The following is a 12,688-nucleotide window of genomic DNA, read 5'->3' on the forward strand; positions in this document are numbered from 1 at the left end:
AAGAGTTACACTTCCTAATTTCACAACTCAATACAAACATACAATAATAGAGATAGCCTGATGCTATCATAAAAACAAAACCTTAGATAACTGGAATGGACCTGGGAGTCCAGAAATAAATCTGCATTTCCAACTGGTTTTTGATAAAGCTCTTAACAAGAGAAGTCACGGAAGAAGGACAGCTTTCAATGATGTTGGGTTGACCAGATGGCCATGTGCAAAAAAGATGAACCTCAATCCCTATTTTATAGCACAAACAAAACGTCAAAGTGGATCAAAGATGTCAATGCATGAACTAAAGTTCCAAAATATTTAATATTCAAACAGACAAAACTTGGTGAAAATGTGTATTAGCACTCTTCATTCCTTGTTAATAACAATTAACTTGTTAATAGAGCCACTGCTTTGGGAAATAAAGGAACAAATTTTCAAAATGTTAATCATGTGATTATATCACTCAGCCATTCCACTCCCAGATTTACCCCCAAAAGAGATCATCTATAAATTCAAAGTACATTAACAGACATAAAGAACAGTGTTCAGTCATAATACCCAAATGTCCATTAGCAGATGGACATAAACAAAATGGTGTATTTGTTGTATGAATGAGTACACCATATAACAAAGTACTATTACATGCTGCAGTGTAGGTGAATCGTGAAAACAGTATGCTAAATAAAAGAAGCTACATATTATGTCATATCTATATGATATGCTTAGAATGGGAAACTCAAGAAACAAAATGATAAGTTGCCAGCGACTTCATGGAGTTAAATTGAGAGTGAGTGCTAAGTGAGTTCATGGTTTCTTTGGGGGTGATAAAAATATTCAAGAATCAAATAAATGAGGATGGCTTCATGCCTTGTGGATATACTAAAAATCACAGAATCGTATATTTGTGTAATGAGTCTTTGTTTGTCCTGCCAACTCCCAAATAATGATACAGAGACTTCTTATTATGAAAGCTCAGCCTTAGTTTAGGCTAGTTTCTAACTTGTTCTTATAACTTAAATCAACCCATATCTATTTATGTACTTTTATGTGACTCAATTACCTTTACTCTGTATTCCTCATCCTGCTTCCTCTCCATCTAGCTGCTTTATCTGCCTTTCTTCTTCTCATAGTTCTCTGTCCCCAGAAGTCCTGCCTAACCTCTTCCTACCTAGGAAATGGCCATTCGGCTTTTAATTAAACCAATCACAGTGACACATCTTCACGCAGTGAAGGAATATTTCATTTTTCCCCCTTTTTCTCTAAATAAAAAGGAAAAGTTTTAACTCTAGCACAGTAAAACTATACAATAAGAACAATTATCGGGTATGAACTGTATTAACAATGTTCTGTCCATTTGTGTCTGGTAAATTCAGAGAAAATACTCCATTAACCATTCTCTCTTGTCACATCAAAGACCTGAGAAAGATGTAATATTACCTGAGAAGACAGGAAGTACAGGGCAAGCAACTTCCAAAACTAAGAAATGACAGAGACCTCTGGCTGCCTGGACAGTCACCCTAAGGTTCCTTTGTAACATTAGGACATCCATCTTCTTTGGGCCTAGAATATATGACAGACTTTTTTGTGAAAGAGGAATTTTTGAAGGCCTTTACTACCATGTCTTAGAAAAGTTCAGCCATCATTTACTTTTGTGTTCTGCTTGTCCAGTTTGGACAGCATAACTATCAGCAGTCAAGGCAAGGGCAGTTTCTTGCCCAAATAAATGGCTATCATTGACACATTGAAAGCAAACTCCATATGGAGATTCTTCAATGCCCATCATCCTTTTTTAAAAATAAATTGGTGCTTCCAGGAGCAGACATATCCCACTGTCATAAAAAGCCTTTTCATAACATTTTAAATGTCATCATCTGTAGGTCTTTGAAATGTTTGAAGATGACTTAATATAAAATACATCTTTGTATGACCTTGAAAACATACCTAACATGACAATAAGTTTGATTTTTGTAGATGACTATTAACCTGTATCTCTTTATTATCCTAAGTAATAGGATAATAAAGATTAAAATTTTACATTTTTTAGTGAACTGTATAGGTACAGTTCCTTAAACAAGATTAGAAACACACACATTTAATAAAAAAATAACCTTAAATTTGTATCAGTATACAAAAATCCATACCAATGTAAAATATTTGAGACTAGTGGTTGTTCAAAAGTAAACTCAACAATGCACCCTTTTATCCCATTGTTTCTATACTATATCCCCATTTTCCCTTCAGAAAGAGATCCCTGAATTTAATCTCCTTTGTTTAGCTTTCTCCCTGAACAAGACCAATTGTGACCAACCCCGTAAATGATGACAAACATCATCCGAAACACACCAAATGACCAAAAACCACCCAACCCACCTCGTGAGAATGTGGATATCATGTTCTCTAGATTACTTCCTATTGTCTGGGGCAATAACACCTTTAGGGGATCCTGAAAAAATTGGAATAGTGGTCAAGTCATGGCAGAGCTAGGACTTTTATTGCCCATTCTCTGTGCAATGGGAAAGGGCAAGGCTTATGTGTAGTTGTAGCTAGAATAGTCTGTGGGCTATTCTAATAGCCTGCTCAGCCAGCAGCCTCAGAGCTGCTCTGGATACAAAAGTTTGAGGAAACTGCACAGAGGCACTCTGAGAGGCTGAATCACCCGAGACACCTGTTTACATTGTCTGGTCCCCTTGCTCTGAAAACATGTAACTTTCAAAGATAACTTATATATTGTATTAACACAAGTATGGACTGTGTGATGTACACAGGTCAGCCAAACATGATGTTTTTGTTTTATATTTGAGCAAGTAAAATATACATTACCTGCCTACCTGTTTTTTACATTTATTTCTTTATGTCCAGGATTTTCATGGGGTCCCCCTGCCCCAAGCAAACATGATCCTCTTTAACCTTGAACAAATTCACAGCCTTTCATTTTCTGTGGAACCATAAGCATAACCTCTTCTGCAAAGCAATACATTTCTTAGTTCCATTTTAAAGTTGAGGTATTCCTAAAATATCTGGGCTGGTTTAATTCAGCAGTTCCTTCCACAGGCCAGTGTCTCTTGGCATTGTCAGCAAGACATCACATAGGCTCCAGACTCTGTATATTTTCCATATTTACATGGCTGATCTTTTTTACATTATTTGATTTTCTCTTTAAAGACTGTTGCAAGAGGAGACCACTTGTTTCTGGCTACCCTGCAACTTAGACCTGAAAATAATCACACAGAAACCATATTTAAATCACTGCTTGGCCCATTAACTCTAGCTTCTTATTGGCTAATTCTTACCTATTAAGTTAACCTACCACCTATTTTATTTAACCACGTGGCTGTGGCTTACCAGCTAAAGTTCTGACATCTGTCTCCGGTGGGTCTACATGGCTTCTTTCTGACTCTGCCTCCTTTCTCCTAGCATTCAGTTTAGTTTTCCCCACCTACCTGAGTTTTGCCCTACCAACAGGCCAAGGCAGTTTCTTTACTCACCAGTGGTAATTACAGCATAGAGGGAAATCCCACATCACTTACCTTTTTAATATTATTTTCTCTTTAAAGGCTTTATCTTGTTTAAACTTTGTTTTCTATGACTGTCTACACCCATTTTCTTTTTTAAGCCAATACACATTTTTAGAGTTTTTTTTTTTCTGCATCTGTCTTTACTGAGCATCTTCAGCATTTTCTGATCTAGGGAGACAAATCTTAAACTGCTCTGTCAGCTGCCTATGGCTCAGCTCAGCACATGGCGCCAGTGCATGGCAGTAGCAGCTGGCTCCAGCCCATAGGCAGGGGCCAGTAGCAATCAATACCTCTGCATACTGAGACCAGCCCGCCTGAGAGACTGCAGGGCTAGAAAGCCACATCTGGCTCCTTATCCACAACTTTTCCTAGCTTTCTCAGGCCCTGTGTTTGGATATTCAAATCCCATGTTGAATGCCATATATAAATGGATTTTTCTTTGGTCTGCCAGCTCACAAAATCATGAAATGGAGACTTATTGTTAATTATGAAAGCTCAATCTTAGCTTGGGCTTGTTCCCAACTAGTTCTTAAAACTTAGATTAACCCATATCTATTTATCTACATACTTGTATGTGGCTCAGTTACCTTTACTCTGTACTCCCCACCCTGCTTCCTCTCCATCTGGCTGGCAACTCGACCTTTCTTCTTCCCAAAGCTCTTTGTCCCCAGAAGTCCCACCTAACCTAATCCTACTTAGCTAATGGCTATTTGTAGGAAGTTAAGGTCTACCAGGCCAAAAGGAGCCAACCTCTAGTCTGCCTGGAGCTGTCAAAGGGCCTGTCTTTGCCTAGCCAATAAGAAGCAAGCAAGCGGCCTTCTTCCTCGGCGCTACCTGCGAGGTGGCTGCCATCTCCTTTGTGGCATCATGGCTGCCCTCCGGCCTCTCGTGAAGCCCAAGATCGTCAAAAAGAGGACCAAGAAGTTCATCCGGCACCAGTCAGATCGATATGTCAAGATTAAGTGGAACTGGCAGAAACCCAGAGGTATTGACAACAGGGTGCAGAGAAGATTCAAAGGCCAGATCCTGATGCCCAACATTGGTTACGGGAGCAACAAGAAAACCAAGCACATGCTGCCTAGCGGCTTCCGGAAGTTTCTGGTCCACAGTGTCAAGGAGCTGGAGGTGCTGCTGATGTGCAACAAGTCTTACTGTGCTGAGATTGCTCACAATGTTTCCTCCAAGAACCGAAAAGCCATCATAGAAAGAGCAGCGCAGCTGGCCATCAGAGTCACCAATCCCAACTCCAGGCTGCGCAGCGAAGAGAATGTGTAGATGGCTCGCTTGCACGTTTTATTTGTGTTTAAATAAAACCACAAAAACTGCCAAAAAAACAAAAAAGAAGAAGCAACCAAGTGGTGTTTCCTGAGTTCCTAGCAACAGGTGCTGTCAGAGCTCCTGATCATGCCTAGCCAATGAGAGACAAACATGAAATGTCACCTGTCAATGGATCAGAATGTCTAGGTGCTGGGAGGGTATGTAAGCTTTTTCCCATTAAACAAGTCTGCTGTGAGCCTTCTACCTGACTCCCTGTGTCTGTTGTCATTGACTTTGCGCCTTTTCACACACACACACACACACACACACACACACACACGAAGACATTAGGACCCAAGAACAGCCATTCAGCTCTATTACACCAGTCACAGAGACATATCTTCACACGGTGTAAAGGAATATCCCACAACATACTTGTGTGGTACCAGATAAGCACAGAGTTAGACATAGCCAAGAAAAGAAACACCTCTGCCTTGGTGGCTGTATCTCCTGCAAGTCAGAATGCCCCTTTGTGGCTAAACATCGTTGGAGCCATAGTTGACACTCCATGTTAGAAATGAAAGTGTTGGGGCATTTTTCCAGTTGTGACACATATGTACTAATGAAGCATCTGTATCTTCAGGTGATGCAGACTTCATTATCAAATCTCATACATCGTAGCTTCAGCTCTGCCCCCTTGTAGACTTTTCTCGAAGATCATGGAAGGAAATGCCTTAAGGGGGAATTCAACCATGATTCAGGAGGAAAAGGAGCAAACCTTAACCCAGGAATATGCCACCCACTTCATAAATACTCCTGAAAACTTCTTTTAAATGCACAGCATAACCCACCAGGTTGTTCACCTCTCAGAGCAGCCAGAGTCTCCCTTGGAGTGCACACTTTCCTTTTCTGTGCTCACCAAATAACTTAGGTAAAGTCATTGTGTCTCTTGACTGAGTTTTCTGGAAGATGAGAACCAGAAGACTTGTGACATATTGAGGGTTGATTTCAAAGCCTGTTAGTTATACCTAAGGAAAAAGTTGGAAAATTAGATCATTTTTACCCAGTAGGAAATACATCCCAAACTATAAAATACTATAAAATGAAACAACTCCTAACACAGAAAGATAGGAAAGGATCATAAATCTGTCAGCATTTAGCCTCTCTCTAAGATAAGGTAGGGAAGAATATACTTCACTCTCCCATTTCTGTGACCACATTGTCTAGCAGGAACTATTCAATGGAGGGAAGGTTCGTTTTGTCTCATGATCTGGGGGTTTTAGTCTGGAATGGTGGAGATCATGGCAGCAAGCATGTGTGATAAAGACCCCTCATCACGGTGGACCAGGAAGCAAAGACAGAGAATGCCAGCAATCTCAGGCCTTCTCCTTTTCCCCTTCTATACCACCTTGGCCCCCCAGCCAACAGGGTGGTACTTGCCATATTCAAAGTAGGCCTTCCTACGAGTTAAATCTCTCTGAAGGTACCCCACAGGCATGCAGAAGAGTATTACCCCCTCACAGGCATGCAGAAGTGTATTATCCATCCTCACAGGCATGCAGAAGTGTATTACCCCCTCACAGGCATGTAGGAATATATTACCCTACCCTCACAGGCATACAGAAGTGTATTACCCCCTCACAGGTGTAGTGGGAACAGCAGGCTGCGTTTCTGCCGCCCGGCTCCCAGCTGCCTGGCTAGCTTATGCCCTGAAATAACAACACATAGATTGTATTCATTTAAACACTTCCTGGCCCATTAGTTCCAGCCTCTTATTGGCTAATTCTCACATCTTGATTAACCCATTTCTATTAATGTGTGTAGCACCACGAGGTGGTGGCTAACTGGGAAGATTCTAACCTACATCCATCTTGGGTGGGAGTTTCATGGCAACTGCCTCACTGCCTTCTATCCAGCATCCTGTATGTTTACTCCACCTACCTAATTTTCTGTCCTATCAAAGGGCCAAGGCAGTCTCGTTATTAACCAATGAAAATAACACATAGACAGAAAGCCCACCTACATCACACAGGCATGCAGAAGTATATTACCCCCTCACAGGCATGCAGAAGTGTATGTACCCCACTCATACCAAGGCTGTTCCCTAGGTGAGAAAAGACAAATACAGAAGCTGAAGAGGAAGACAAGATTGAAGAGAGGGTGTGGCTGCTTGGTGTTTAGACAGGAAACCAGGAAAGGAATAGGCATTTGGTAGACTCTTGTGGAGGCGGTTGAAGATGCAGAAGGAGGTTCAGTCTGTGCAGCTGTAGTCCAGAAAATGGAGCAAATGGGAACTGTGGAACAGCTGAAGAACTTAGCCTCAGAAACAGGTGAGAAAAAAACCATGGCTGCTGAACAAAGAAATGGAGAGAGAGAGAGAGAGAAAGAGAGAGAGAGAGAGAGAGAGAGAGAGAGAGAGAGAGAGAGATGAGAAATTCTGTGCCTAAAAGGACCTCCATTTTTTCAAGGAAGATAAGAAAGAGCTGTTGAGTAGCAAATGACTTTGAGGACCTAGAAGATGGTGGAGAGCTTGGGGAGAAAGGACAATGTTGACAAGCAGGGAAAGATGTCTTTGGAAGGATGGAGCAGCCTTTGATGGCATGACAATTCGCCATGGGCATTTGCCTTCAGTGTAGAAGAGGCTAGCAAGCAGGGTGAAAAGAAACAGTGTTTTGAGTGAGTGGCCAGGACTTGGGGAGGGGGTTGAGCATTATCAGAGGAGGAAAAAAAGCACCTCAAAAGATATGTAAGAAGCGGGGTCCAAGATTTATAATTTGAAGATCACAAACAGATCTGACATGATTTTGAATACCGTGCCTATAAAGTAGAAGCAAAGTAGGCTAGCAAACAATTTTTAAGGTACGTGTTGAATTTCCATGTAGCCACGCCTCTTGTGAGCATGATTTCATTTGTCATAGCAATCCTTTATAGCATGACTCTTCTCATAGACAGGGAAAGTGGTCTCCAGAGAACTTACTTCCTCCTGGTGTTTGCTTGTGAGTATGGCCTTTAGTGGCTGAGCTACCAGAGAAGTCATTTCCTCAAGGTCACTATGGCTTGTATTTCCCAGAGATGGCTGTGATACATTTCCTATCCTATCTTGCACAATATGGCCGCCCACTCTCGTCTCACAAAATAGCCAAAGTCCCCTTCATTCTAGGTGGAGTTGTAACTGCTTTAAGCAATAGAATATGTCCAAAATAATCCCTATGTTGTTTTTAAGACTGTCATGAAATGCCATGTGTTTCTGTTGGACATTTCTCTATCTTAAGATAACTACATATTGGAATTTTGGCATGCCTACAGCCACCATGATGAAGCCCAGCCTAAACAGGGGTATACATTTACTCCCATCTCTGGTTCAACCCAGCTGGACTTTCTTCCCAGTTTATGAAATCTGACTGTAGGCCCTGAAAGCCCCCCCCCACCAAGTAAAAATATCCCAGCTCAACCCATTCTGAGATTCAGATTGACATCATCAGAGAAATTTACTGGTCTTTACATTGATAGTGAATCTTCCCTGTCATCTAGACTGGCTCTAGAATCTCTTAGGAGACATACCTCTTGACATGGAAGGGACAGCATTTCAAGAAAGGTTTAGCTAACATGGTCAGACCTAGCCTGAATGTGGGCATCACCATTCCATGACCTCAGGGCTCATGTGGAATAAAAAGGAAAAGCCAAGATGAGCAGCAGTGTTCTCTGTGAATAAAATATGAGCAGCTGCCTGTGGCTTCTGCCAACACACAATATCTGCCATGATGCTCAAATCACGAGCCAACAGACAGCCTTCCTTCTTAGTTGACTTTTGTCTGGTATTTTTGCCACAACAGTAAAAAGTGTAACTAACACAAATATTTGGGGGTTATGTGTAACAGAGCAAATATGTGCGTAATTGCCTCATGCCAACAGAGAAGAAATATCCAAAGGCTGGCTGGCAAGATGGATCAGGGTACTGATCTGAGTTTGGTCCACAGCACCCATGTCAAGTGGCTCACAACCACCTGCTACTATGGCTCCAGGGAGATCTGATGCCTCCAAACTCCAAAGACACCTGCGCTGCTGTGCACTCATATATGTGTGCACCCACACACATATATGTGTGCTCAAGTACACATACTATGTGAAAGTAGAAATGATACAGATGAATAAATTTTTAAAAGATTAAACCAGGATCCATGAAAACCGTATCAGACCAGCTTTTTGTTTAAGGTTTATTTTTTTAAACTCTCTCTCTCTCTCTCTCTCTCTCTCTCTCTCTCTCTCTCTCTCTCTCTCTCTCTCTCTCTCTCTCTCTCTGTGTGTGTGTGCCCGTGGGTGGCAGAAGAGGGTGTCAGGTATGCAGTGACTCTCTGCACTGCTCTCTAGGATTTTCTGACAACCACATTAAGTTTGAAGAGGCCCAAACCACAACAGACTTTGAGAGCCCAAACAACCTGTCATATTTAGAAACTTGTGAATTAGAATTCAGAGTTTTGGTGTTCACAGAGCTAAACCTTCCATTCCTTCTGTACTTTGTCCCACTGTGACCTATTTAAATCAGAAGGCCCTACTCACCCAGAAAGCCATGTGACAACAGACAGAAGAGCATATTAGGAACCATGAAGCAAATTAAATGTCAAGCAGACACAAGTAGTGAGACCGTGTGTTTCATTAGCACTGTCCAGCGAAGTGGCACACCCCATCTGAATTGAAACCTAAGCCACCCCAAGCTCAAGAGGCCTGTGCCTGCCGGGTGTTTTCTTCCTGATTCTAAAGGACTGCACTGCTGTTATTGCTGAACTAATAAACAAGGCCATCCTCGGGCCACACTTGGCATTTAAGTGCCATTTGTAACAAACAGTGCTTGCTTGTTACTCCTTTGTCACTAGCTGGGTTAGCTTCTCACTGGCTCTGGACAAGTTTGTAGTAGGAGGAAGAAGAGGCTAGCACTCACAGTCTCTGTCTGAACACCATGGCACTACTAATTTTTTTCTGCAATGATTCTGAACCATATCCTAATCTTGACATCAGTAAGTGGCACAGTTCCCATAAAGCATCCTCTTTGACAGCATCGCCCGCTGGAGTCACTCTGTCAGCTTGGTATGGGCAGACATGGTGTGTTTTCTTTCCCACAGTAATTACTCCTTAAGAGATGAGGGTCTCTTGACCCCAGGAATCACTAGAAGCTGGGGAAATGGCCTTAGCAAGTCAGCCACAACATCCAGCTCCTGCCCACATCCTCCAAGTTTGTTCTTCCACTTTTCCTTCATCCAGTTTGTCCTCTGCTTTACTGAGTACCTTAAGATGAATAAAATAATAGATTCACCATGAGATAGTTTACAAGCAAACACCATGTGGTAACCATGTCAAACAACTGTAAATCTCACATTTTTATGATCCGATGTTTATTTTCCTGGCTGACGGGTTGGGGATTGAATTTCACAGCGTGAATTCTTCAGGGAAGGCTACCACACTCATTTCACTTATGTTGTGACCAGTCTTGTTCTTGCTTTTATTCCTCCCAAAGTGTTCTTGGTGGCTGCTTATAAAATTTTCTACTTAACTTCCGGGATTCTAGGTTTTAGGAGAATTGGGGGATGGTGAAAGGCCAGGCATGGAGGCACACCGCTCTGCCATTGCTGGATGTTCCTTGAGATGATGTCTTAGGGCAGACAGAGGCACACCAGTCCTGGTGCAGCTTCCTGACAACATTGGAAGTAGCTGGAGGTGGTGAGAAATGATGGGTCCCTGCCAGGCCTGGCAATGAAGTTTGCCATATTGGATCTCTTTGGTTGATGACTGCCTAAGAGGAGGAGGGTGTCCTGGAAAACCAGTTGCTCTCAGAAAGCAGCACCTCTGTATTATGTTTTAGAGGGTAGCCAGCAAGAACCACCTGAGTTGGGAAACAAGTGATAGGCTTTCATGAGGAAGCAGGAAAGTTTTATCCTAGCAAGCCATGGAGATGTGTGGGTGGCTGAAGACCCTCTGACGGTTCCTTTGCGTTCAGATAAAGGTAGTGGACATGCTAGCAGGTCAAGGCATGTGTTGTGCTGCAGAAGTAATGGTAGAAGGTAGGAGAGCCATCAGTGGCTCATGATCAACACAGAACAAGCATCCAAGGTGCACATGGTCAGCAGTGACAAGGGGTCCGATCTTGTCATTTCTACTGCTGGGAGGAGACAAAACCCATTCCTACAGTCCTCAGGGGACTTGAGAGTTGTGCATTGTTGTTATCTCATGATTGGTGATGTGATTCTTTTTAGAGATAAACCCACATTTTTAGGTTATTTTTCTTACTTTCTGAAGTTCTTTTGAGATCCATAGCCAGTTTAGGGACACTGACCAAATAAAAAATCTGGTCCCACAATTTTGAATAAATGTCAGTAAGATTTCTGAATAATTATATTAATGGTGCAACAAAGTTCACTTATATCAGCTGACAATTAGAATCCTAAGAATGCCTGATGTCGATTTCCAGATCCTAATTACAATGGTAGGGATAAATGAGAGTAGTTTTCCCGCATGGCAGTTGGGAGCGGAGGCATGAAAATTTTTGAGCTGTGCCTGTGAACTAGCACACACAACCTATATCATGCAGGCGTGGAGACCCTCCAAGCTTCCGTTTATCCTTCATGACATAGCCAAAGGACTTCTCCAACGTGACTTACATGGTCTCTTTTTCTTGCCCAGTTGTGATTCGGTTGCATGCTTGGTTGATTGGATGTTGGTTGGTTGGCTTTTGAGAACCTCTTTCTAACGATGTAATGAGACTAGACAATTCTTGCTCTGCTCTAGTACTGAGGGTTAATCATCAATATTCCACCAGAACCTTAAAGTCATACATAGGTTTTTCAAAGATAGGCTTTATAAAGTGGATAAAGTTCTCTTTTATTTATTTGTTTGTTTAATATGTGCTAAGATGATGATGGAGTTTTCCTTTTTTTAGGAAGGGTTTTCTATGTAACCCCAGCTGGCCTGGGCTCACTATGTAGACCAGACTGACCTCAGACTCACAGAGATATGCTTGATTCTGCCTTAGAGTGCTGGGATTAGTGTGTGCCACCAAACCCACCCCAGAGTTTTCTTGTTTTAGTTGGTTAACTTTTAAAGTCAATGTGACTTTGCAGTCTTCCAGATAGGTACCACCTGGTTGCAAATATGTTTTTATTGGACTCAACTTGTTGAAAACCAGGAATTTAGCAGCAATGTCAATAGTAGATATTGAGACGCAGGGATTTTGTTCTCTCTTGAAATACCTTTGCCTGCTGTTAGAATGGAGTAACACACACACACAAGGGTTGGAATTATTCTGTCCTCTTGTCCCTCTGGAAGAAACTGTACAAAAATGGTATTCGTTAAATATTATTTGTACCTGAAAATTTCTTTTTAAAGTAGCTTTTAATTCTAGTTTCCTTTGGAAATATGTGCCTGTCCTGCCTGTTTCTTATCCAGTCACCTTTAAGAAAGTGTCTTTCGAGAATTTTGTCTAATGTATCTAAGCTGAAGTTACTGGCATGAATAAATCATAATTTCTTGTTATTATCCAGTTAACTATAAAGGCTGTAATGATGCAATTTCTCTCCTTCACATTGGTAATTTATCCTCTCAGTTCTTTTCCTTCTAGTCAGCGTGGCCGGTAGCTTTTCAGTGTTTTTCTCAGTTTACCGTTTCTCTCACTTCCGTTTCATTGTTCTCTGTTAGGATCTTTTTTTTTTATGATTTCTTCTACTCTGGGTTCTAGTTTCCAAAGCAGAGGTTGTGATTTAGAATTCTGATTGTCTAGCCTATGACTTTTACTGACTTAGTTCTTCCCTGGGTACTACGATAATGGCACCCCAGAACCTTTAAATGTGCCTTGAATTTTTATTAAGAATTTATCCACTTTTATTTATGTGTATGGGTTTTTTGCCCGCATGTGTGTCTGTGTACCACACATGTGC

At 41.7% G+C, this 12,688-nt stretch overlaps 1 protein-coding gene across 1 annotated transcript; it reads left to right on the plus strand.

Annotated features, from left to right (window-relative positions):
• Positions 1 to 4,376: 4,376 nt before the first annotated feature.
• LOC119826024 (60S ribosomal protein L32-like) lies at positions 4,377 to 4,784 on the plus strand. Its single transcript, XM_038347068.1, has one exon. It carries the CDS (start codon positions 4,377 to 4,379, stop codon positions 4,782 to 4,784), a length of 408 nt encoding a protein of 135 aa, XP_038202996.1.
• The last annotated feature ends 7,904 nt before the right edge of the window (positions 4,785 to 12,688 follow it).

This window comes from Arvicola amphibius, chromosome 11, assembly GCF_903992535.2.
Source record: "Arvicola amphibius chromosome 11, mArvAmp1.2, whole genome shotgun sequence".
In the NCBI taxonomy this organism is placed as follows: Eukaryota; Metazoa; Chordata; class Mammalia; order Rodentia; family Cricetidae; genus Arvicola; species Arvicola amphibius.